Genomic DNA, 26,741 nt, shown 5'->3' with positions numbered 1-26,741 from the left:
CACAAGCATACATACGCAAGAATACACGCACACAAACACACACACAAGTAGAGGGTCTTTGATAGCAGCACGCAATTGAGTCCAATTTCGATAAGAGCTTATGGGTGAATTGAGCAAATCATTTTAGAACGACCAGAACACAAACTGTTCAGAAAAAAGCGTTTTGTTGATGAAAGAGGAAATGTACTAAGAAGATCACAGTTCTGAAAACAACTACAAAATGAAACAACATTCATTTTGGACCCACTTGCAGGCACCTCCTACCTTTTCAGCCGAAAGGCCTCTGCTCTGAACACCAGCCAAGATAAAAGCAGTCCTCCAGCCCAGACCTCCATGGCTCCTGACCACACCAGGGTCTGCTGGACGTGTTACCCCACAGACAGGCCTCTCGGCCCTGGGCAGTCATCAAAGGAAGTACCCCCCCCCCCCCCACCCCGTGCTGGCTTTCCCAGTCCAGAGAGTGAGAGAGAGGGAAGGAGAGAGAGGGAAGGAAGGAGAGAGAGGGAAGGAAGGAGAGAGAGGGAAAGAGAGAGAGGGAAGGAGAGAGAGGGAAGGAGAGAGAGGGATAAATTGAAGGAATGGAGCAGGTGGAGAGAGGAATAGGGAGAGAATGACAGAAAATAAATAGTAGCAAGGGAGAGAGAGGAAGAGAGAGGGAGACAGAGAGAGGGAGAGAGAGAGAGAGACGCAGACAGAGAGAGAGAAGGAGAGAGAGAGACGCAGACAGAGAGAGAGACGCAGACAGAGAGAGAGACGCAGACAGAGAGAGAGACGCAGAGAGAGAGAGAGAGAGAGAGAGAGAGAGAGAGAGAGAGAGAGAGAGAGAGAGACTGACAGGAGAAGGAAAGGCCAGGGGTCAGTGAGTGTGTCAGTGTAACAGTGTGACCTCTGCTCTGCACTGTGCCTGAGGGAGAGGATCTGTCACTAAATCCTCTTTGATTTCCAATAAGCAGCAGCCCGCAATGTCCCTGTGTTAGAGAGAGGGGCAGACAAGGAAGAGGGGGCGGGGCCGGAGGCAGACAAGGAAGAGGGGGCGGGGCCGGGGGGGGGCAGACAAGGAAGAGGGGGCGGGGCCGGGGGGGGGGCAGACAAGGAAGAGGGGGCGGGGCCGGGGGGGGCAGACAAGGAAGAGGGGGGCGGGGCCGGGGGGGGGGGGGGGGGGCGGGGTCGGGGGCAGACAAGGAAGAGGGGGAGTCCTCCCAGTCCTCCAGTCCTCCCAGTCCTCCAGTCCTCCCAGTCCTCCCAGTCTCCAGTCCTCCAGTCCTCCTCCAGTCCTCCCAGTCCTCCAGTCCTCCCAGTCCTCCCAGTCCTCCAGTCCTCCCAGTCCTCCCAGTCCTCCAGTCCTCCCAGTCCTCCCAGTCCTCCAGTCCTCCAGTCCTCCAGTCCTCCCAGTCCTCCCAGTCCTCCCAGTCCTCCCAGTCCTCCAGTCCTCCCAGTCCTCCCAGTCCTCCCAGTCCTCCAGTCCTCCAGTCCTCCAGTCCTCCCAGTCCTCCAGTCTCCAGTCCTCCAGTCCTCCCAGTCCTCCAGTCCCTCCTCCAGTCCTCCCAGTCCTCCAGTCCTCCAGTCCTCCAGTCCTCCCAGTCCTCCAGTCCTCCCAGTCCTCCCAGTCCTCCAGTCTCCAGTCCTCCCAGTCCTCCAGTCCTCCAGTCCTCCCAGTCCTCCAGTCCTCCCAGTCCTCCCAGTCCTCCAGTCCTCCAGTCCTCCCAGTCCTCCCAGTCCTCCCAGTCCTTCAGTCCTCCAGTCCTCCCAGTCCCCCAGCTTCAGGGCCTCATGTCCTCAGGGGAGGACATAGACAGACAAGAGAGGGAGGGAGATGGAGAGATTGAGGGTGGCAGGAAAAGAGAGAGACAGAGGATCACTTTGAGAAGGGGGAGAGAAAGACAAAGAACAGAGATAGAGTCAGGAAATAGGCAGAGAGAGGCAGAGGCTTACTTCGGAAAGTGAAAGAGGCAGAGACGATAAGAGAGTCAAAGAAGTGAGAGGCAGACACTGACAGGACGAGAGAGAGGTGGAGGCAGACGGTAAAGAGAGACAGCAGAGAAGTTGAGAGAAGCAGAGGAGAGAGAGAGGGAGTCTGACAGGAGGAGGGAGAGAGAGAGAGAAGTAGTCTGACAGGAGGAGGGAGAGAGAGGCTTGTAGGGAGTAGCATAGAGAGAGAGGGAGAGAGAAAGAGAGAAGAGAGAGAGAGAGAGAGAGAGAGAGAGAGAGAGAGAGAGAAGAGAGAGAGAGAGAGAGAGAGAGAGAGAGAGAGAGGCTGACAGGAGGAGGGAGAGAGAGGCTTGTAGGGAGAGGATGGAGAGAGAGAGGAGAGTTAGAAAGAGGAGACGATATGTCACCAAGTCGTGCCAATTAGGCTCCAAAGTAGTTGGGAGGTTACACACACACACACAGACACACACACTGACACACACACACACACACGCAGACACACACACACACGCAGACACACACTCACACACACACACACACACACACACACACTCACACAGTCCCCAAAAACAGCAGCTCCATTGTGTTCCGTTTTACCACAAATGATGAAGAGATGGAGAGAGAAAAGGGGTGTGAACGAAAGAGAAAGAGATGAAGAATGGATGAGACGATGATGACTTGGAGATGTGACAGAATGCTAGAGAGGGAGAGGGAGAGGGAGAGGGAGAGGGAGAGGGAGAGGGAGAGGGAGAGAGAGGGAGAGGGAGAGAGAGAGAGAGAGAGAGAGAGAGAGAGAGAGAGAGAGAGAGAGAGAGAGAGAGAGAGAGAGAGAGAGAGAGAGAGAGAGAGACTGCAGCAGAAGTGGAAGCTAGTGGAAAAGGATAAGATGACACTAAGAGCAGGAGAGGGGGAGAGCAGGAGAGGGGGATGTGGACGAGTGGAGGAGCAGAATGACAGAAAGATACAGGCACTGAAAGTGTCAGACTGAGAAAATGGAAAAATAAAGAAGAGGAGACAGACTTTCTGAGAGGAAAAGGAGAGTTTTATGTTGAATGTTTACTAACTTGGCCTCCGGTGTCTCAGTTATCCTCACGTCTTCTCTCCTCAGGGAAAGTGGACAGTGTAGTAGGTTACACAACCATTACCATACAAACACATGACTTATGGATGATTCAAATACATTTGTGGATGACTAATAGATGGCTCTACAAGGAAAAGCCCACTAGTATTTAGCAAGAGGGCCCAGAGCATCGTCCAAGTCCCTTCATCTGACTGTTCCCGCTGCAGTACCGTTCCTCGCCACACCTGGAATATGGCGTCTGTCAATACTCTTCAAACCTACCTCAGTAACCCAGCGTTAAGCCCAGGCTTGTTTGTGTGTGTGTGTGTGTGTGTGCTTGTGTGTGTATGCGTCTGTCTGTGTGTGTGTCTGTGTGTGTGTGTGTGTGTGTGTGTGTGTTGCAGACCTGGACAAGCCTGTGTTGACGGTTCATCAGACCATCAGTGACGTGCGTGGGAGTTACTACCAGGAGAAAACGGTGTTCCTGCGATGCACTGTGAACTCTAACCCTCCTGCTCGCTTCATCTGGAAGAGAGGGAGCACCCCCATAGAGCAAAGCAAGGACAACGGGGTGGACATCTACGAACCGCTCTACACGCAGGTACACACACACACACACACACAGGTACACACACACACACACAGGTACACACCAATACACAGGTACACACACACACACACACACACACAGGTACACACCAACACACAGGTACACACCAATACACAGGTACACACACACACACACAGGTACACACCAACACACAGGTACACACACAGGTACACACACACACCCACACACAGGTACACACCAACAAACACAGGTACACACACACACCAACACACAGGTACACACCAACACACACAGGTACACACAAACACGCACTGGTATACACAGGTACACACACAAACACAGGTACATGCATGCACACACAAGCAGTCAGTCATTCAGGTTTGACTATGAATGCCTGAGGCACAAGCAAGGGGAGAGAGAGAGGACACACACACACACACACACAGAGAGAGAGAGAGATAGAGAGACAATGAGAGAGAGAAGGATGGATCTATAATAATTGTGTCATAAAGATTATTGATTCCACTGATGATGGGCTAATGGAAACTGGGATATTACTGAATGTGTGTGTGAGTTAGTTGGCTTCCATGTGTTCTGCGTGTGTGTTTGTGTGTGTCACACCCTGGCCTCCTGTCCTACAGGGGGAGACCAAGGTGTTGAAACTGAAGAACCTGCGCCTGAAGGACTTTGCCAACTACACGTGTCAGGTGTCAGTTCGCAACGTGTGTGACATCACAGACAACTCTGTAACCTTCCGACTCACCAACGCCACCAGTAAGTTACTGCCTCTCTCTCTCTCTCTCTCTCTCTTGGCCACTCCATCCTCCTTCTCTCTTCCCCTGGTCTTTCTCCAGCGCTCTCAACAAATTAATCCGTCTCTGTCCATGTTTTGTTTCTTTTCTTTGTTCCTCTCCATGTCTCTCCTCCCCTCTCTTAATCCCCCTTACTCTCTCTCTCTCTCTCTCTCTCTCTCCTCTCTCTCTCTCTCTCTCTCCCCTGTATAAAGACTTTCTCTCTCTCCCTCTCTCCTGTATAAAGACTTTCTATCTAATCCCCTCTCCTGTCAATATCTTGAACCTCACCTGTTATTTATGGCTCCCACACATCTCTCTCTTGGTCTCATTCCATTCTTTGCCTCCCCCCCCTCCTCTCCCTCCTCCCCCCCTCCCTCTCCTTGCATCTGTCTCAGTGTAGGTATCCCTCACAGTCTCTCTGTGTGTTTCCTCCCAGGGTAGATCACCCCCCTCTTTCTTTCTTAACTTTCTTCTCCCCATCTATCCTTTTCTCCCGGAGCCTCTTCCTGTGTTTGTGTGTCTTGTTATTCTCTGGCTGAGAGCACATCCCAACCCGTCACTTTTAATTCAGCTGTCAGAGGTTCTGTTATCTCCTGCCAGTCTCCCCCACCCGTCTGTCCGTCCCCCAACCGCAGCGCCACGGCAACACCGTTACCGTCGGCGCCGCCGTCGGCGTGGACAACCCTGTCAGTTTCACCGAGCCGAGTTGCACTCCGAAGCACCCCGGGCAAGCGTCTCTTTTATCTGCCCGTATCTTTTTATTCTTCTTCACTTCTCTTTTGCCTAGTTTCAAATGTCACGCTCCTCTGAGAGCTGACCCATTCCTCCGTTTTAATGCGGTGGATATATATTTTTACTAGGCATGAAAGGCCATGATTGATGATGTAAATGAAGGCTGAGGCCAGATGGGGACTGGGAAGATAGGGACACGTGCTGACGAGGGGCACACGGGATTAGCATAATCTTGTTATGCTAATCGGATGGAGGAATTTAGGGTCAGCAGGGTTAGCAGGGTTAGCAGGGTTAGCTTCATGCTAGCCAAGCGCCACGAGCCCAGCCTCGCCCCGACCAGAGCAGATTAATGTACATCCCAGCGATTGTATGAGACAACTGAAAAACAATTAGCCAGTGAACGTTTTGTTCGGCTTTTTAACAGGAGCCGGAGAGTAGAGGAGCCCTTCATTAATACGTAATGACAGTTTTTTTCCCTTTGTGGTCGGTGTTTTTGTCTTACTCCTTTAAACTTTTGTCGAATTAGCCCTCTTGAAAAATGGATTGGACTGAGGGTATGTTTGAGCACGTCTCCAGACACTCTGGCTTGGCGGAGGCGATCCATCCTCCTTCCTCTCTGTGATGTCTGACAGACGGATAGAGAGAGAAAGAGGGAGGCAGTCAGAGAGAGAGAAAACTATAGGGAGAGGGAGAGGGAGAGGGAGGGAGAGAGAGAGAGAGAGAGAGAGAGAGAGGGAGAGGGAGAGGGAGAGAGGGAGGAGGGAGGAGGGAGGGAGGGAGGGAGGGAGGGAGGGAGGGAGGGAGGGAGGGAGGGAGGGAGAGAGAGAGAGAGAGAGAGAGAGAGAGAGAGAGAGAGAGAGAGAGAGAGAGAGATGGAACCAGATGGAGGGAAGGAAAAACAAGTCTGTATCTAACTTATTGTGTCCCTTGAGGATGTGCTCCGAAAAAGTATATACATGAAACAAGGACAAGAAAAAAGACAACAAATATCCATATTTCACACCTAGGAGAGAGCAAATTACTATTACAACACTGCTTAGATCAGGACAGAATCTGATGAGAACCATGTCCAGGAACAGAATGAATGAAGAATTGATTTGTTTCAATTTCTTGTTTTGATTTCTCTGTTGGTGGAGAACTGAATCTTAACGAGGCGTTCTGACAGAACATGGTTCATTTTTGATGAGCACTTTGATGAAACTTTGCGCCGACAAGACTGACGTCTCAACCCACAAATCTCTAACTCTAATAAGCAGCTGTAGATTCCACCCTTAAAACGTGCTCCTCTGTTAACAGAGAGACCCTTGTATAAAGAAAATGGCCACATGTTTTCCCATTTCTTTCTGTAATATGTCCTTGGTGTTGGACAAATATAGAGAGAGATAGAGAAAGAATGATAGAGAGAGAGAGATTGAGAGAGAGACAAAGTGAGCTAATTGAGAAATCCATTTGAATGAGAGTAGAAAAGTCAAGTAAATGAGATGCAAGAAGAGTCTGGAAGGTGCGGAGGGGTAAACGGAAAGAGAAAATAAAACTAAAAGAGAAAGAGAGAGGACAAAATGAGACCGGTTTACAGAAAAAACACTTGAAATAGAGGGAACTCGTAGAAGAAAGAAAGAAAAATGTGGAGAGAACAGGGCTGAGTGGGCCCCTCCCTCACCTCATCTCCTCCAGGGTGGGTCGATACCCCCCTCAGAGCTTCTCTCTATCAATACAATCACACACGCTACACACACAGACACACAAACACTCGCAACACACACACAGACACACACACACGCATGCATAATCAATCCAGAGCTGGCTGTGATGACATTGCCTAGAGAGACTTGGGGACAGCCAATCCGTCTAGGCCTTCAGAAGCCACGCATAGGAGAGTACAAACACGCTCCTGGGCTCTCAGCACTGTGTGTGTGTGTGTGTCATGTGTGTGTATAAATGTGTGTGTGTGTGTGTGTTGGCACAGCACCCACAGTTGTGCCCAGCCCTGGAATGAATGAATGGCCTGAGAGAGAGAGGATAGATGACAGAGGGAGGAAAGGAGTGAGGAATGAAGAAGTGAACAGTCCCTGAAAGGAGAGGTAAATAGGTGCTCTGTCTCTGAAAGCTACCCTGTTAGCGCCCCTGTTAGCGCCCCTGTTAGCGCCCCTGTTAGCGCCCCTGTCAGCGCCCCTGTTAGCGCAACTGTTAGCCCCCCTGTCAGCTCCCCTGTCAGCGCCCCTGTTAGCGCCCCTGTTAGCGCCCCTGTTAGCGCCCCTGTTAGCGCCCCTGTTAGCGCCCCTGTTGGGGCCCTGTTAGCGCCCCTGTTAGCGCCCCTGTTAGCGCCCCTGTTAGCGCCCCTGTTAGCGCCGCTGTCAGCGCCCCTGTCAGCACAACTGTTAGCGCCCCTGTCAGCGCCCCTGTTAGCGCAACTGTTAGCGCCCCTGTTAGCGCCCCTGTTAGCGCCCCTGTTAGCGCCCCTGTCCTCCCACCATGTTATGACCCCTCTGTCAAAAGCCACACTTCTAACGAGCATGTGAGAGTCTTTGTGTGTGTGTGTGCGCATGTGAGAGTCTTTGTGTGTGTGTGTGTTCCCGCACACCTGTACTGTATGTCTCTCTCACAAAGCGGTATTTTTTCCCTCCTGGATCCCACAGAGCAGTATTGTTCTTGTAGCGTCAATCACTGCTAGATTAGATTCTTCCAAGTAGGTCATGCCATCAACGGTGATTCACAGCCAGAGTACAAGAGGATAAATTGATTTTTATTTCATAATCCTGGCCTGGGATTTGGTTGGGCTTGTTCTGGTAAGTGACAGAGCAAAATCCTCTTTCCCTTTAAAAAAACATTGCCTGTGTGAAGCTCGGATCAGGAACCCCCTCCTCCACACCTCCCCCTCCCCCCCTCCATACCGCCTCCCACCTCCCCCGCCCCACCCCCCTCTCTTAGCATGGACCTGGAAGGGTATCGACTTTGTCGACTTTGTCAAAACAACAGGCCCTGCGGTGTTCTCACTGCAGAGAGAAGTGCTGTGTGTGTTTGTGTGTGTTGGTGTGTGTTTGTGTGTGTTGGTGTGTGTTTGTGTGAGGGTTTGTTTTATACACTCAGTTCGGACGGACCCTAACCGACTCCTGTCAGGGGCCATCAAAGTTCAAAGTTCAGCCCACGTCTCCTCTGCTCCTCTAGGCAGTCAAGTCCCCCCCCCCCCAACCCCTCCCCAGTTGACCTATGACCTACCACTATCTCCAGGCTGTTAAACAGCTAGTTAAGTAGCCATTTCAATGCATCATTTAGAGCCCCTAATTCCCAGCTGGGCTGGTGCCTTCACAGGGACCATTAGCTGTCAGTAATTGACTGGTCCCTAATTACCGCCAACCTGTTCCCTAGGCGATTGCCCAGCTGTGAGTGTCGGGGCGCTCCACCCAGGTCACCATGGCGACAGTCTCGAGTTTGTCATTGGTGCTTTGGTTCAGTCTACGTGGATCAAGATTCCAGGGCAGACGAGGGGATATGGAGCCGTTTAAAACCCAGACCAGGGCCTCAGCCCAGCCTCAGCCCAGCCTCAACCCTAGCCCCAGCCCCAACTCTAGCCCCAACTCTAGCCCCAGCCCAAGACCCAGACCACAGCCTCAGCCCCAGCCCCAGCCTCCACAAATATCCCTACCCCAGCCCTATTTCCCCACTCAATGATTTAGTGTTCTTCACACGCATAAGGAACCCTGCCTGGGTGTAAATCCACAGGCAGAGAGAGATATATCCTGTATTGATTGCTATGCTTTTTTCATTATGCCTTCACAATAATGCTGGGTAGCACAAGTGTTGTTAGTCTCCATGGAGGAGAATTACGACGGTAAGATGGAACCGAATGGATGAAATACACTCGGAGAGAGAGTGTGAATGTGTGTGTGGTTTTGTGGGTGAGAGAGACACATTGTGAGATACAAGAGAGAGAGAGAGATAATGAGAGTGGGGGGCAGGGAGGGGAAAAGATGGAGAGAGAAACTAGAGAAAGGAATAGGGAGAAAGAAAGAGAGACAGAGGGAAAGTCTTGAGGGAGTAAAACAATCAAATAGTGACAGAGCATGCAAGGATCACAATGACTGGACACTGCCTCACACAGTTCACAAATTCATACTGTACACTAGCCTTTCCCCATGGGTCAGTGTCCTCACCTGGACACCCTGGGTCAGTGTACTCACCTGGACACCCTGGGCCAGTGTACTCACCTGGACACCCTCCAGATCAGCTGCATACACTGACCATACCCATACTAGTAGCAGCAAGATCTGAGATCATCCTCCCCACTCCTCCCCTCCCCACTCCTGCCCACTCCTCCCCTCCCTTCCCCACTCCTCCCCTCCCCACTCCTCCCCACTCCTCCCCTCCCCACTCCTCCCCACTCCTCCCCTCCCCACTCCTCTCCCCCCCTCCCCAAAAAAAGAGAAATTCAGAGACAAAATGAGAACACAGACAAAATGTGAGAGGGAGAGAAAGAGAGAGAAAGAGAGAGAGGGAGAGACTTTTCATGTGCTGACATTTGTCCCCCATACCCCCGTAAACCTTGCTAATACACATCAATCCCATTACTTTGGGACAAGCTATGTCTGATCCTAGGGCTGGTGAAGCTTCTGCCTCCGCAGGAAATTGAAGCTATAATTCCCCCCTCCCTTTCTCTCCTTTTTGCCCTTTCCTGTTCTTGGGAATCTGGGTTTTATTTGTTGTGCAAATCAGTGTTCACAGCTCAGAACAGCTCTCCACAAAAAACCTCGAAAATATATAAAACAAGACAGCAAAGTGCTCCTGAGGATGTAAGAGAAGAGGAAGAGAGGGGATGGAGGGAGGGAGGGGGAGAGAGAGAGAGAGAGAGAGAGAGAGAGAGAGAGAGAGGGGGGGGGGGAGAGGGGAGAGGGAGGAAGGGAGGGGAGGAATGAAGCAGAGGGTATCTCTGGAGGGTAGGAGAGCCAGCGTGGGGTCATTTCTAACTCTGGGGTTGAAGCATGGCTCTCATTAAACTGTGCAGTACGGGTGTGTGTGGGGGCAAGCGGTGACCAGACGGATGCCTTACCACCCCCACTGCCTCACCACCCCCGCTGCCTCACCACCCTCGCTGGAGACCGTAACAAGGGTTCTGTGAACTTAATGTACACTGAATGCGTGTACATTAATGGAGTAGGGCTCATTTTCTCTACTACCTTTGTCTGTATTTTCAAAGAAAGCGCTAGTGATTTAATGATTACAGTGCAATTGCTGAAAGCCAGACTCTTTCTATTTTCAAATGAAAGGATCATTAATTATCATAGCAATGAAAGGCGGACTACAAGAAGTAGCATTCTTATGGCTTGTGTGTGTTTTGTGGATGTGTGTGTGTGTGTGTTTACTTGAGCCCGCACACGCTCTTTTCATTACTGTGATTGAAATCTGATGAACAAGAGATTAGATGAGGGGGAGAATGAAGTCACTTAAATGAATAGGTTCCTGTTTGGAGTGTGTGTCTGTGTGTGTGTCTGTGTGTGTGTCTGTGTGTGGTCTCAGGGCAGGATTACCTCCCAGTCAGTACGTAACAGCCTGTGTTAAGACAACCTTCTGCCCTCTACAAATCCGCTAGGATTGAAGTGGACGAGCAGGAGGAAGTGAAAACATGACTAATGCTCCCAATCACTCACTCACCTGTCACTGGGTCTGTCTCAGAAATACACCCTCAACCTCTGACCCCGCCAGCACCGCCTATCCACTCAGATCCATCTACTGGCAGACTGAATGACCTGTAGTACATATACAAACCAGCCAACTGAATGATGAAACTGCCAAACTAAGTGTGTGTATTTGCGGTGTGTGTCAGCAGAGGATTGAGGTCTGTAAAGGTTCCGGGTGTTTGGACTCCAGTCTCGCCTTGACTGATGCGCTTGGTGAGAAGACACAGAAGATACTTCTGGTTGTTTGTTTTGGGGAAATGGAACGGACTGTTTGGCAAGCATGTTCAGCCATTCCCAACTGATTACTGGAGTCTATCGAAGTGAGCCGTTAGTTAGATGGCATCAGATCAGGCCGTGGGGACAAGATAAAAGACAGATCTGTTTATATTCTCAAAATGCACAAAAAGTTTACTTAACTTTAGGACAGTTAATGATGGCATTTTTAATTAGTTTCAACCCTTGGCTTCATATTTCTGGAAGCAAATTCAAACTGTGAAATTTCAAAAAAAGCAATTTCAAACTGTGCAGATGGCTTCCTGTAGTGTTGAACCTCTGCGATGTGTCACACCAACACATGACACACAGGAAGTCATTGGCTCGTGGATTTGCTACCCACAATGCCCGTGACACAAAATGATCTTGTAACACAAAGTCACATGTCTTTCACCTTCAAGGTGGCGTGCCTGTGTGTGTGTGTGTGCGTGTGTGTGTGCCTGTGTGTGTGTGTGTGTGTGTGCCTGTGTGTGTGCCTGTGTGTGTGTGTGTGTGTGTGCTTGTGTGTGTGTGTGCCTGTGTGTGTGCCTGTGTGTGTGTGTGTGTGTGTGCCTGTGTGTGTGTGTGTGTGCCTGTGTGTGTGTGTGTGCCTGTGTGTGTGTGTGTGCCTGTGTGTGCCTGTGTGTGTGTGTGTGCCTGTGTGTGTGTGTGTGTGTGCCTGTGTGTGTGTGTGTGTGTGTGTGTTGGTTGGTTGAGGGAGAACGTGAGCGCATTCCGTCGGAGCAGCGACGATGATTAATGCCCCGTTTGAGTTGCCCTTTTTCTTTCACAAAGCACAAATCTGTCCCTTTCCTCTCCTCTGCCTAACTGTGGTACAGTAGCCTGTCCTCCTCTCCCCTGCCCTCTGCATCTCCAAAGACTTGAGCTACTATCCATCTCTGTCTGGAGGTCTTTTATTTTTTCTCCAATGTTCTCTCCGTACTGGATTTCAGGTCATTCTACTCATTTTCTGTTAGGTCAGTTGTGCAACAAGTTTGTGTCAAAACGTGAGCAAAGGCCTCAGATGAAAGTGCAATCTCATGCTGAACTCTCCCTTCCTCGTCAATCAACCAAACAGACTTGAGACCAACATCGTATTGCTGATTCATTACAAGTGACTCGCTTAATTAATCAACTTCGCAAATGTTGCATTGTACCCAAACGACACTGTTCAATCAGTTTGACCCCAGATTGACCCTGACTCTGGTGTGTGGCCCTCCTCTATCCCAGCTCCCCCTGCTCTGCGCCTGTCTGTCAACGAGACTCTGGTGGTGGACCCTGGACAGGACGTGACGCTGTCCTGCGAGGTTACGTCCGGCTTCCCCGTCCCCACGGTGACCTGGTCGCGGTATCCAAGGAAGCTGCCGAAGAGCGCCGTCGTCAGGGACCGCTCGCTGACTCTACGCTCCGTTACCCCCGACGACTCGGACTTCTACAACTGCACGGCCGTCAACAACGTGGGAAACCCTGCGAAGAAGAACGTCAATCTTCTCGTCAGAAGTACGTGTGTGTGTTGTGTGTGTGGGGGGGTTGTTGTGGTGTGTTTGTGTGCGTGTTGTGGTGTGTGTGTTGTGGTGTGTGTGTGTGGGGTTGTTGTGGTGTGTGCCAGGTGTGTTTGCCTGCTGTGTTCTCCTCCATTTGTCAAACAAGTTCACAGGGACTAATTACACACTCAAGAACGGCTTTCAAATTCTCCATGTGAGTGTGTGTGAGTATGTAAATGAGTCTGTGTGTGTGTACGCCTGTGTGTGTGTGTGTGCACTGGTGTCTTTGTGTCGACAGTTGATCTATGATTAGCTCTGTCGCTATGCAACCATGTCAGAATCAAAGGTTAAGTGTGTCCCTGTAATAACCTGCCATTAAACAAAAGCCATCATTTGGTGGCCCTTTTGGCTATTTTTATCCCGTTTAATCATTTTTATTTACTCCAATTAATTGGACTTGAGTGGAAGTAATTAGAGCGACTGTCTGTGAGTGTGCTAGAATGAGCTTGGTGTGTTTGAATGGGTGTGTGAACACTTACACAGAAAAGAGAAAACACACACATCATCCTCTTCAAACACACACACACACACACACACACACAGGCCCAGGTGCCTGCCAAGGATACTAGGCACCTGTGGTGACACAAGGCCATCCATGCCTCTGAAGTTAGCTGTGCATTAACCATATGCTTGCCAGCTGCCAATCTAGTAAGGCTGCCATGGAGCAACACAAGGCCTCTCCCCTGTCTGCTTGACTGTGATGGGCCTCTTAGTGCTAGTGGTGTGTTCAGAATGAATGGAACGGCATGCCCAGTGTCTGAATGTAAACGTATGACTCAGCAAAGTGATTAATCTTCTCCCTTTCCCTCCCTCCCTCCTCCTCCTCTACCATTCATCCCCTTTCCCTGTCTTTCTTCTCTTCTCTTTCTCTTCCACTGTTCTCTTCCCCTCCCCTCCTTTCTTCTCCCCTCCCCTCCTCTCCTCTCTTCTCTCTCCCTTCCCCTCCTCTTTCCTCTTCCCCTACCCTCCTTTCTTCTCCCCTCCCCTCCTCTCCTCTCCTCTCTTCTCTCTCCCTTCCCCTCCTCTTTCCTCTTCTCCTCTGCCCTCCTTTCCTCCAGGCATGACTAACCTGACCTTCCAGATCACCCCGGACTCCAACAAGGACAGCGAGAGCATCCAAATGGGTCGCGACCTCAAGCTGTCCTGTCACGTGGACGCCCAGCCCCAGGACAAGGTCAACTACACCTGGTACAAGAACGGCGTCCCCATCTACACCTCGGACAGCCTGATCGTGCTGCGTAGCGACCCGGACATGGCCCCGGGAACCAGCAGTCTGGAGATCGTGGACCTGAAGTTCAGAGACTTGGCTACCTACAGCTGCGTGGCTAACTTTCCTGGGAGCAGAGTGCCAGAACTCAGAGTGGATGTCAACATCACCCAGAACAGCGGTAAGCCCTGTGACAGATGCCTCCAGAGAAACCTTTAGAAGCTTCCGGAAATGTAAACTGCCAGTTCCAAAATCTCACCAACAATTACTTTTAAAGGCTCCTCATCTCACCCGAAGATTTCACTAAATCTGACTTGTGTGTATAGCATTAAAGTTATCTAACTGTTGATCTCCCAGTAAGTTAGAAAATGTTCTTTAACAGCTTTCCCCTCTGTGTGTCAACAGCATGCCGACTCAGTTACTGAATATTTATCACTATTACTTAGATTGATTATTAATCAAAGTAGTCTCATAAATGAGTCAATCAGGACTCCCATAACATAAATCCAATATCACTTTCTCCAATCTTGTCTGAGTCACACCAAGAGGATGTGATTTATCTGACAGAGTCAGAGGAAGGAGCGATGTAATGAGTTACTCAACCAGTCTCTAGTTCCACAGACATCCTCTTGGTTCAGCAGCCAGATATTGCGGGTGAGGATGACCCTCCTCCCCCCTCCTCCCCCCACCACCCACCCCCAGTCAGTAAAGTGGTTAGCACCCCTGCCCCTGTGATCCCACCCTCCTCTCCCCCCCTGGGAGAGAGAGGCGTTCCCTTCTCTCGATCAGGGTTCAGCGTGTCGCTCCAGCCTGATTCCTTCATCTGTCTCAATTCCTTCAAGTCTCTCCCCGTGTCTCTATCTCTGGCAGCAGGCCGGGCTTCTCGTCCCCTGCCTCACGTGTCAGTCTCTGTGGGTTCCTTTTGCTCCTGTTTCAAACGGTCTGCTGGCAGGATGGATGGGCGTGAGTCGGGGGGTGACCTTGACGCCGGCACACGCCAGTGAACATCGACTTTGACATTCCCCAGGAAGCAGGACCGCCACTTAAGGGTCCAATAAAAACACGTCAACATGTTTCCTCACAGCCTTTCCTGTTCTCTCTCTCCCTCCCTCCCTCCCTCTCTCCCTTCATCCCTCCCTCCCTCTCTCCCTTCATCCCTCTCTCCCTCCCTCCCTCCCTTCATCCCTCCCTCCCTCTCTCCCTTCATCCCTCCCTCCCTCTCTCCCTTCATCCCTCTCTCCCTCCCTCCCTCCCTCCCTCCCTCCCTCCCTTCATCCCTCCCTCCCTCAGTCACTCCCCCGGTTTTGTCGGTGCCGGCGGGGGGGTCGGTGGTGAGCGTGAGGGAGGGCGGCAACGCGGAGCTGGTGTGCATGGTGGACGGCAAGCCCCGCCCCCCTCTGCTGTGGTCGCGCGCGGACAAGGACCTGGCCATGCCCACCGGCGAGTGGGCGGTGGAGACGAGAGATGGACGCCTGCGCATCGACAACGTCAGCAGGGACATGATGGGGGCCTACCGCTGTCAGACGGCACCTTACAATGGTCTGAACATCAAGAGACGGGAGGCGCAGGTCCAGCTCAACGTCCAGTGTGAGTGGCTGTGTTCTCTAGCTTCCGGATCCTTCTCCTTTTCTTTCACTGTCAATCCAAGACTCTTAACAGTCCTTGTTCGAGGCTGTGGATGCTTGCTGAGTCACACAAGGATTCCTCAAACCGTGATCAGAATGCATTTATGTGCCCGATACTGAATAGGCTCACAGATGTTACTCGCTCAAGCAAAACACAAAGGCTCTCTCAATTACTTTATTATGTGCTTCTGTAAAACATAAACTGTCCTTTTCTAAATGGAAATATCTGCTGCTGTATGTCTTGTTGATCCTCTTTGTGTACACATAACCCATAAACTGAACAAGACAGTCAGGAAAAATACAGTCCACAAAAAAAAGAGAAGAATGATAATAATTGAGTTCTCAGCCATGAACTTGTGAAAGCATCAATGCATGATGTAGTTCCCCCGCCCTTCTCTCTCTCCTTTCCTCTGCTCCATTCCCCTCTCCTCCATTCCCCTTTGCTCTCCTCTCTCTCTCCTCTCCTCTCCCCTTCTCCTCCGCGCTGCCTATAGGAGCAGGGCTGGATTTACAAGGCTGGCTAATGCAGGCGGGGAGGATGGGTGACAAACAGCTCCCCTCTCGTCCTGCCGCTTCCCTGATTTATATAGCAGGTGGCCACCCCACTCCCGCCACAGAGAGAGGGAGAGAGAGGGGGGCAGAGAGAGAAAGAGAGGGGGGAGAGACAGGGGGCAGAGACACAGAGAGAAGGAGAGAGAGAAAGAGAGGGGAGAGAGAGACAGGGGGCAGAGAGACACAGAGAGAGGGAGAGAAAGGGGGGCAGAGAGAGAAAGAAAGGGGGGAGAAGGGAGAGAGACACAGAGAGAGGGAGAGAGAGGGGGGCAGACAGAAAGAGAGGGGGGAGAGACAGGGGGCAGAGACACAGAGAGAGGGAGAGAGAGAGAGAGAGAGGGAGAGAGCACAGCCATGAACAGTGAGCCCATCCTTTCTGCTGCTCCCTGTGTTGATTCGTTCATTTTATCGGGTTTGTTCTCCTCCCTGCCATTTAGCACCATTGATCGATACAATGGAAAGATGCTATCAATTTTTACGGAGGCTTTATAATTAAGTGAAACCCCAAGCCTGCTCCCCTTCCTCCCTCCCTCCCTCCTTCCGACTCAGTGCTTTGTTTTCAGGCTGGTCCTGTAATGTCGCTGTTCTTCCTCATTGCTATCCTCATCATCATCAATCACCCAACTCCTCACCACGCTGCCCCCTCTCTCTCTCATTCTCTCTCTGTCTTTCTCTCTCATTCTCTCTTTCCCTTTTGCACTCTCCTTCCTTTGCTCCATCTCTTCCTCTCCATCATCTACGGTCGCTCTCTCTCACACCCTGGCACCACTTTTTTCTCTGTCATCCATCTTCCTCCGTCACTTTCTCCTGTCTGTCCCCCTCCTCGTTCCTCCTCCTGCCCCCCCCCCTTCCCCCTCACTTTCCCATCACTGCCCCCAACAGAAAAGGATTTCTACTGTTTACTGAAAATGTTGGGTATGTTTGAACAGGCTTTATAGGAAAGATTCGCCCTCTGCAGAAAATCAAGATGATGATTGGCTGTTTGGGGATTATATCTTTGTGAAATTGAAGTGTTCAAGGCCTTAGGAGCCCTTATAAACCGTATAGAGACAGTACATGGTCATGTTAGTGGTGGCTACGTCTGTGGGGGTCTATTTCCAGGATGAAGACAGCCAGACAGCTGAGTGCAGGTTGCGGTATCTAACATGATTTCTCGATCAACCAACCCCTCCACGCTTCTGTTCCTCTTCTGCTCTGCTGCACATTCCCCCTCTCCATCTCACTATCTCCTCATCCCTCACTCTACCCCCTTTACGTTTGTTTCTGTCTCTCTCTCTCTCTCTCTCTCTCTCTCTCTCTCTCTCTCGCTCACCTTCCCTTGGGTCCCCCTTCGACTCATCACTCTTTGCTTCTTCTCACAGTCCTCTTTTCTTCTTTTTTCCCAGATCTCTTTCTCCTGTGGGGTTTTCTTTTGTCCACGCCTCTATTCTCCCTCGTGATGATATTTCCCTCCTTTTTGATATATTCTACACCTTTCTGGTTCTCTCTCCTCTCGTGGGATAATACCTCGGGCCTCTACGCCTACCCAACCTCCAGGAACCAGTCCACCCCAGTCACCGTCTCACACCAGAAAGAAGACGTATTGTTCATAGAATAACATTCGATTATACTCCTTATTCATTCTTTGGTTCACATTTAGGCCTACAATTTTACACGACGGACTTCTGACTGTTGGCTACAGCTCGCTCTATATAATGTAGGTTTTAGTGCCTGTGTGCAAATAGATCCAGGCTACATTATCTAAAGTCTGTATCAATGTTTTTTTTTCCTCCTTTCCTTGATAATTAATCACACCGATGTAATTGCAGGCGTTGTGTCAAATGCAGATAAGCACTCGCTTATCTCCCCATCCGTCAGAACATGGCAATAACACAGTCGATGATTGCACATCTATAGCCAATAACCGTTCCACGGCTAAAGTCTGGGAATCGTCTTGGGGCTAATACATCTCCTGCTATGTCGTTAGCGTAGCATTAGCATCGTCGCTAATATGCCTTATTAACGGTGGTGGCTAGCGGGTGATTTGCGAAGACGGTCATTTACGGACACAACAGCCTGGTTGACCCTGGGCTAATGGCGGGTCGTCAGTCATTAGCCACAGATAGCTTCTGACAGGTTAATTACCTACAACTACGCTACGTTCCCTGCCTGCGGTGACGAATCCGTCCTGCTAGTGTCGGATTTAGCATGTCAGTTGGTATTGTATGCGATTTGTCTAAGCTAGGGAGTCAGGTGGCTGAGTGGTTAGGGAATCGGGCTAGTAATCGGAAGGTTGTTGGTTCGATTCCTGGCTGTGTCAAATGACGTTGTGTCCTTGGGCAAGGCACTTCACCCTACTTGCCTCAGGGGAAATGTCCCTGTACTTACTGTAAGTCGCTCTGGATAAGAGCGTCTGCTAAATGACTAAATGTAAAATGTAAATGTCTGCAGTTTAAGAAGGATATGCTGCTGCTAGACAATGAGAGAGAGAGTACAGTAGAGTTTTGATGGATGCTAGTCAGTTTGTCCGTAAGTGGTAGGCTACGGGTCCTAATTTTCCTCCTCCGTTACCCACTGATGTCTACAGACCCCCCTGTCCTGGACCCTGTCTACCAAGATGTCCGTTCACCCAACCAGCAGTACGTGGTGCTGCGCTGTCAGGTGGTCAAATCCAACCCGCCACGAATCTCCAACATCAGCTGGCTACGCAACGGCGAGCCTTACCGGATAAGTCCACCTGATCCACAGGAAGTTCCCCAGCTACGTTTCAAACTGGACCCCACCAACAACGGCACGTACGAGTGCCGCGTCAGCAACACAGCCGGCATCTCCAGCTGCACCTTCAACGTTTCCTGTGAGTGCCGTCTGACTGTATGTAGCCCGTGTGTGAATTGGTTGAACTCACGATCGTCTCTAAGTGTTTATGCAGGCCACCCGCGCCAGCGAGAAGCTAGCTTTTCCGTTAGCGTAGCTGGTAGTGGTCGTGAATAGATCGTGGTAAAGACGTGTTGGGTTAATCTCCGGAAGTCGCTGTTTTGAAAAGACACTATCGGTTTCATTCTACTGTCTGAACCATTTTTAAGTGCACCCAATGTTTAGATTTTTACAAATGGCAGTTCTCACATTGCCGGAAGACATTTCAGTGGCACAGATAAGCTATAGATATGCTACCTCACACACAGTGTCTCTAACTAAACCCTTTCCTATGCAGCAAAGCCGTATGATGCAGAGTTTTACTTCGACACCCCCAACCCTATCCGGATCCTGAAGGGGAACAACTACTCCTATAACCTGCAGTGGACACAGCGGGAGCCGGCCGCCACAGGACGAATCATCGGCTACTGGGTCAACGTAAGGAAGGTAAGACACACACACACATCTCTCTCCTACCTTCATCTTCCTTCCTTCCTTCCTCCCTCTGTGATTGTACACAGCGTTGTGTTTTATCACACACTTTCAAACACACATTCATTCTGAAACATGCACCTATACGGTGTCTCGAAACACCCTTTCTCACACATACACACACACACACACAGTGTTGTGTGTGTGTAGTGAGCTCTGGGAATAGCAGAGGTGTGTTGGGAGCGGACAGTCAATCAATGGAAACTTGCACTGAATTAACAACGCCTGATCTTCCAGAAGTGAGGCGGTTCTCTGTTCTCCTTCTTCAAATAAAGACAGTAGATTCCGCTGAACCCTATTCCCTTGCCTTCCTCTCTCCTCTTCTCCTACTCAGCACTAACCCTGACGCCGTATTCCAATTATCAGCTGTATCAAAATGACAGTCACGGTGGGAGATCTACTTAAATCACTTTCTCTTCTTGGTTTAAGCCTTTCAGAAAGCACACCCACATGTCTGTGAATATCAGTAACCTTCACCTTTCTGTGTTTGGTTAGTGCACACCTCTGCTTCATCTCCTGTTGAAGCAGCTACACAGCACACACCTGGATACTAATACCCACATGTTGTCTGAGTCTAAACATTCAGTCCTAGGTATTCACAGCTTTTATGGGCAGCTGATGGATGTATGTTTAAACCACAGCTCGTCTACCAAAACCCCTGAACCCAAGACCTCGTAGTTTCTTCATTTTGAACCACAATAGTCCACCCGGGTAACCAGACTTTACCGTTGGCACGGCAACGTGGCTCTGCAGACTCACGGTGAAGCGGGGTTTTATTTGCTCTTATCCGGCTTCCTCGGCTATTCGTGGAAACCCTCTCTCTGAGCAGACGAGGAAGAAGGAAGCATCCTGATGAATTATACAGGGAAGGCAGGGTTCAAAGCAGTGAGAGACTGAGCAGAGGGGGGAGAGGAGGAGGAGGGAGAGGAGGGGGAGGATGGAGAGGGGGAGGGGGAGGGAGAGGGGGAGGATGGAGAGGGGGAGGAGGAGGGAGAGGGGGAGGAGGATGGAGAGGGGGAGGAGGAGGGAGAGGAGGGGGAGGATGGAGAGGGGGAGGATGGTGAGGGGGAGGAGGAGGGAGAGAGGGAGGAGGAGGGAGAGGGGGAGGAGGAAGGAGAGGGGGAGGAAGAGGAAGGAGGAGGAAGGAGGAGGGAGAGGAGGAGGAGGAAGGAGAAGAGGGAGAGGAGGAGGAGGGAGAGGGGGAGGAGGGAGAGGGGGAGGAGGAGGAAGATAGATCAGGCTGGGTGCCTTTTATGCGGCTGAATAGTTAATCTTTTCCTCTTTAGAAGTCCTACCTTAAGTGTGTGTTGGGACATGAGAGTTAGCATGGTGCTCCTCAGCTGTTTAACACCATGAGATGAGCAGAAACATTGAAAACATGCAGACGTGTGCATGTGTGTGGGGGAGGAACAGAGAAAATATATGCTTATTCCCCATGCTCTCCAAATGTGGTGTGTGTGTGTACGTGTGTGTGTGTGTGTATGTACGTGTGTGTACGTGTGGCAGCATTTAGGGTTAGTTTAGTAAAAGTTTCTATAGTGTTGATGTGGGAGGCGGAGAAAAACTGTGGTGGTAATGGATAGAGCTGCTCTTCCAGATAGTCTGGCAGAAGAAGCCAGTCATCCCAAAGCGGAGCCTCTCTGTCTAAACGGTGCACCTTGCAGTCATGCCAGCCTGTTCTAAGGCTTTTTCTGACATCAACTCTTAAATCTTTGTCTGTCATCCTCACTAACATTTTCCATTTCAAAGTTTTACACACACACACACACACACACTGGTAGTCTTGGCCTCTTATACACACACACACACACACATACACACAGAAACGTTTAACCTACTGTAAGATTTGTGACATACACAACAATTTAGCCCAGAAAGCAACATCTGTCACCTCTGTCCCACGACACAAGCTTTAAAGTGTGTGTCAGTGTGTTTTGTGCGTGAGAGTAATGTTGTATTGTGTGTGTGGTTTCATGTGTGTGTGTTCCTGTGTGTTTGCATGTGTGTGTGTGTGTGTAAGTGGAGGGAGTCAAATACTGCCTGTCAGCAAGTTCACATTCTCATAGGATTGTAGCATTTCCCCCTATGTTCCCTACTAAATAAGTGCCTTACAAAGCACTTTCACTACCAAGCACAAACACGCACAATCACCAAGAGTCTGGCCCCCGCAAAGCGCCAACTCTGTAGAAAGTAAACATCAAGACCGTTCCAGCAAGAAAAATTGTCGTACGGTGGATGAAGACTTCTAACAAAGTTTCCCCCGGTGGTCTGGAAGTCCCTCAACCAAACATTTGTTTCTGTTAACTCAAGGAAACGTCACGTGGGAATCAATACGCACCCCTGCGTGTGTGCGACATGGAAAGGAAGTCCACATCCGCTACTGAAAGTAGTCCCTGAAATACACACATGGGAACATTGTTTAATGTTGCCAAACATACGAGTACTGTCCTGGGCTGCGTTTCCCGAAAGCATCGTAAGCCTAAGTTGATTGTAGAATCCATCGTACGACGAATCTTAGTTTTACGGGCCGTTCCCAAAGACATCGTAGCTAAAGTGTCTCTTGAAAATTCGTAGCTCTTGAAAGCGCATAGATTAGCCTACTCCTTACGAGCATGTTTGGGAAACGCACGTAAGGAATATCGATGGTTTTGTTTTTTGTTCGATCGTTGCTACGACCCATCGTTATCGGGAAAGGCAGCCCTGTACGTTACCCAACACATGCTACCTAACAGCTACATTCTGCCTGTCTGTGAGTGGGGTGCTATGCCGTTTTAAACATACGACCCCTGAACTTACACCTGTATGCACAGATACACATAGATATGCACAGATACACATAGATATGCACAGATCCACATAAATATGCACAGATACACATAAATATGCACAGATACACAGAGATATACACAGATACACATAGATATGCACAGATACACATAGATATACACAGATCCACATAGATATACACAGATACACATAGATATACACAGATACACATAGATATACACAGATACACATAGATATACACAGATACACATAGATATACACAGATACACATAGATATACACAGATACACATAGATATGCACAGCAGCCGTGTGCTTGTCCAGCAGTGGACAAGCATGAATTCAGATGAACCACTTCGCCACAGTATTGAACCATTCGTAACACGCACAAGGAATGAAATTCACACGTTCAATCAAACAGAAGCAGATAAATATTTTAACACATCGCTGTACGTCTCAAGCACACACACGCACACACACATACTCGCACTCCTTTCTGTCTGTGTCAATCAAAGCCCTCTGTGTATGGTTAGTACACTATTGTTTAATCCATCGGGAGGGAAGGTCCATCATGGACCTTCAAAGTTCTGTGAGTCTGTGTGTATGTATGGTGTGTGTTTGTGTGTGAGTGTGTATGTTTGCTCCTCTCTCCCCCCTCAGGCCAGTCGACAATATAACATCAGCTGCATTGTCAGCCTGTTTACCCATGCTGTATAGAGATGTGCTAGTGCCTTTCAGAGCCCAGGCACACACACACACACACACACACACACACACCCAGACAAATGGATTGTTGATGCGTTAGCGAGTTCCAGTCTATAAAAGCTCTGTCTGATAGTGGGCCGACACCATCAGACTAAATGAGTCACAGACTAAACTTCCTTAACCCCTAGCCTCTCACACAAACCCTTCTCTGCTGATGTCACCATCTAAACTCTTATTTGTTATTATATCCATGCAAGGAGGAGATGTGGTGGGTGAGATACTATTCTGATGTGTGCTGCTGTGGATGACAGAACAAACCTCCTGCCACCTTTAACGTGGGGTCCTTTCTGCTATGTGGTGTGTGTCCGTGTGTGTGTGTCTGTATTTGTGTGGTGTGTGTGTCCTACCTAGATGAAGCAGAACTTGATGTCCAAGCAGATTGACATGAAGGAGCCGGTGAAGGGAGTTTTGATGTCCTACACCCTGATGGACCTGCGCATCCCTCTGTCCTACGAGGTCCGCCTGGCCCCCATCACCACCTACAGCACCGGGGACTATGTCAGTCGCACCATCCAGTACTCTGAACGTGAGTCACTACTGCCACTGCCTCCCAGGGCTCGGACACAAAATGGCCGCCCATGGCGATCGAGTCTAAAAGAGTCTGTGGTCTAGAAAACGCTTCTTGTTCCGGAGGACTGTCTCTGTCTTTGGCAGCAGATTGCATCATCTTCTACGTTAGTCCTTGTTTTGTTTTTGAAGGATGTGACACACACAGTAATCACATCCAACCCTCTGTTTTCTGTTTCTACAGCCTACACTTACCCAAGACCTTCAGGTAAGACACCTCTCACCCCTACTCTGTCTAGACTGCCCTCTCCCTCCCTCTCCTTTCTCTCCCTCTCCCTCCCTCTCCTTTCTCTCCTTTCTCTCCCTCTCCTTTCTCTCTCTCCCTCTCCCTCCCTCTCCTTTCTCTTCCTCTCCCTCCCTCTTCTTTCTCTCCCTCTCCCTCCCTCTCCTTTCTCTCCCTCTCCCTCCCTCTCCTTTCTCTCCCTCCCTCTCCCTCCCTCTCCCTCTCCATCTCCCTCTCCTTTCTCTCCTTTCTCTCCCTCCCTCTCCCTCCCTGCCTGCCTCCCTTTCATTCACTTACTTCCACATTGTAGTTTTGGCAGAGACAGCCAAGTGTGTGGCCAACAGTGTATTTGAAACAAGTCAGAGGAGATATGGTGGCAGACACACCGAGCTGGTGTGTGGTAGACTTCATGACCCTCATCATCACTTCCATCAACAGCTGGGCTCTGGGAGCTGATTGGTTGTGTAGGCACAACACGGAGGTTGTCTGAATGGCTGGGGCTTTCTCATTTTCTGACTGTGTGTGTGTATGTGTGCCTATATTTGTGTGTTTATTTGTGTGTGTGTATTACATATGTGTTGGCAATGGCTCTCACTCTCTCTCTCTGTGTCTCTCTATGTCTCTCTCTCACTCTCTGTCTCTCTATCACTCTCTCTCTCTATCTCTGTGTCTCTCTCACTCTCTCTCTCTCTCTCTCTCTCTCTCTCTCTCTCTCTCTCTCTCTCTCTCTCTCTGTGTCTCTCTCTCTCACTGTCTCTGTCTCTCTCTCCCTCAGACCACGTGTGTGGCTTTGAGGATGAGCGCATTTGCGGTTTCTCTCAAGACCGCGGTGACGTTTTCGATTGGACCAGACAGAACCACCTGACCAGGAACCCCAAGCGATCGTCCAATACCGGGCCAGACACGGACCGGAGCGGCACCAAGGAGGGTGAGCAGGCGTCCGAAACACCGTGTGGTTACCGGGGTGACTGCAGGTGTGAGTGTAGCAGGATGACACGGCCTCTCTCCCTGATAGGATACTACATGTTCATCGAGGCGTCTCGGCCCCGGGCCCCAGGAGACAGAGCCCGCCTCCTGTCTCCTCTCTACAACGTGACGATCGCCAAGGGGCCCAAAGGGTCCGGCAGGCTGCCCTACTGCATCTCCTTCTACTACCACATGAAGGGCAAGCACATCGGTGAGCTCCGCTGTTCTGCCCTGTAGAAGGGTCACCGTGTGTGTCTGTGTGTGTGTGTGTGAGTTCCAGACTGTCACAGCTGGTGTCCGCCCTCCAGCAGGTGGCTTTGCCAACCCCTCCTTCACCATCCTCCCTCCATCCTCCCCCCATCCTCCCTCCATCCTCCCCCCATCCTCCCCCCATCCTCCCTCCATCCTCCCCCCATCCTCCCTCCATCCTCCCTCCATCCTCCCCCCATCCTCCCTCCATCCTCCCCCCATCCTCCCCCCATCCTCCCTCCATCCTCCCCCCATCCTCCCTCCATCCTCCCTCCATCCTCCCCCCATCCTCCCTCCATCCTCCCCCCATCCTCCCTCCATCCTCCCCCCATCCTCCCTCCATCCTCCCTCCATCCTCCCTCCATCCTCCCCCCATCCTCCCTCCATCCTCCCCCATCCTCCCTCCATCCTCCCCCCATCCTCCCTCCATCCTCCTCCATCCTCCCCCCATCCTCCCTCCATCCTCCCCCCATCCTCCCTCCATCCTCCCTCCATCCTCCCTCCACCCTCCCTCCATCCTCCCTCCATCCTCCCTCCATCCTCCCCCCATCCTCCCTCCATCGTCCCCCCATCCTCCCCCATCCCCAACCTCTCGATTCCTGTCACAGATGCCACCACAGATGAGAAACGCCTTTCTCTGCACACACACGCGCGTGCTAAACGAGACGCGCAGCTCTTTCATAATTCATCGTTCCGCTCTCTGTCAGAATCTGACCCCGCGACCCTCTGAGTATCACCCAGAGATCATGTCTGGCACACTTTACCCCTGAGTGTGTGTGTGTTGGACATGAGGCGTGTGCCTGGATGAAGCGTGAGCGGGTGTTTATACGTGTGCGAGCGCGTGTGAGGGTGTGCGAGGGTGTGTGAGGGTGTGAGAGCGTGTGTGAGGGTGTGTGAGGGTGTGAGAGCGTGTGTGAGGGTGTGAGCGTGTGTGAGGGTGTGTGAGGGTGTGTGAGGGTGTGTGAGGGTGTGTGAGGGTGTGAGAGGGTGTGTGAGGGTGTGTGAGGGTGTGTGAGGGTGTGAGAGCGTGTGTGAGGGTGTCTGGCAGCCTGATGGGCTGTCTCTCTGTTCCGGGTCTTTCTACTCGTGAACTCAAAATGCCTCGTGGAACTCTGTCCTGTTTCTTTAAGGTTTTAGCGAGCACATTTAAAATTGTGTGTGTGCGTGCGCACACACTCTAATGAAAAATCCATGCCTTTCATTCAAACACATTAGTAAACCTCAGAGGCTGGAGGCTGGAGCCTACCTTATTGAAGATAATATGGTATTAATAAGCAGGGAAGCTGTGGACCGGACTGGCTAGGAGCTAAGAGATCAGAGAGGGAGGAGAGAGGAGGAAGAGAGGAGGGGAGAGGAGAGGAGAGGAGGGGAGGAAGAGAGGAGAGGAGGGGAGGAAGAGAGGAGAGGAGGAGAGGAGGGGAGGAAGAGAGGAGAGGAGGGGAGGAAGAGAGAGGAGAGGAGAGGAGGGGAGGAAGACAGGAGAGGAGAGGAGGGGAGGAAGAGAGGGGAGGAAGACAGGAGAGGAGAGGAGGGGAGGGGAGGAAGAGAAGAGAGGAGACACAGACTCCATTCATTCTGATCTACTGTCAGTCTTTGGAGCATAAGATGGTTGTCAGTGTGTGGGTTCCAGAGGGGATCTGGTCTCTGGTACAGCAGAACGCCATGTCTGCTGGTGTCACCGCACCCAGGGAACACGACAGACTAGGCCAGGGTATGACGGCTCGTTACGGTGACAGTGTACAGAGTACTCAGGCCTGGAGGACGATAGATCTCTCCAGCTGAATCAGTTCTGCCAATGAACCATTCATCTCCAGGCATCTCCAGTAACCAACTGTACTTTAACTATCAACCTACACCCTTCAAT

General features: G+C 50.8%; 1 protein-coding gene across 1 annotated transcript in view; it reads left to right on the top strand.

The window, feature by feature from the left end:
* The first annotated feature begins 3,241 nt into the window (after window positions 1–3,241).
* The window catches only part of LOC136966439 (MAM domain-containing glycosylphosphatidylinositol anchor protein 1), a 41,557-nt gene continuing 18,057 nt past the window's right edge, over window positions 3,242–26,741 (top strand). The window contains exons 1-12 of the mRNA XM_067260945.1: window positions 3,242–3,275; window positions 3,394–3,590; window positions 4,202–4,334; window positions 12,241–12,510; window positions 13,613–13,942; window positions 15,052–15,348; window positions 18,505–18,771; window positions 19,129–19,277; window positions 23,224–23,398; window positions 23,624–23,647; window positions 24,438–24,590; window positions 24,678–24,839. Coding sequence (XP_067117046.1) covers window positions 3,242–3,275; window positions 3,394–3,590; window positions 4,202–4,334; window positions 12,241–12,510; window positions 13,613–13,942; window positions 15,052–15,348; window positions 18,505–18,771; window positions 19,129–19,277; window positions 23,224–23,398; window positions 23,624–23,647; window positions 24,438–24,590; window positions 24,678–24,839 — 2,191 coding nt within the window. The remainder of the gene's footprint in view (window positions 3,276–3,393; window positions 3,591–4,201; window positions 4,335–12,240; window positions 12,511–13,612; window positions 13,943–15,051; window positions 15,349–18,504; window positions 18,772–19,128; window positions 19,278–23,223; window positions 23,399–23,623; window positions 23,648–24,437; window positions 24,591–24,677; window positions 24,840–26,741) is intronic.

This window comes from Osmerus mordax, chromosome 22 (genome assembly GCF_038355195.1).
Source record: "Osmerus mordax isolate fOsmMor3 chromosome 22, fOsmMor3.pri, whole genome shotgun sequence".
In the NCBI taxonomy this organism is placed as follows: Eukaryota; Metazoa; Chordata; class Actinopteri; order Osmeriformes; family Osmeridae; genus Osmerus; species Osmerus mordax.
Note: the sequence above shows the minus strand (reverse complement) of the source record. Positions and strands in the feature narration are given on the sequence as shown.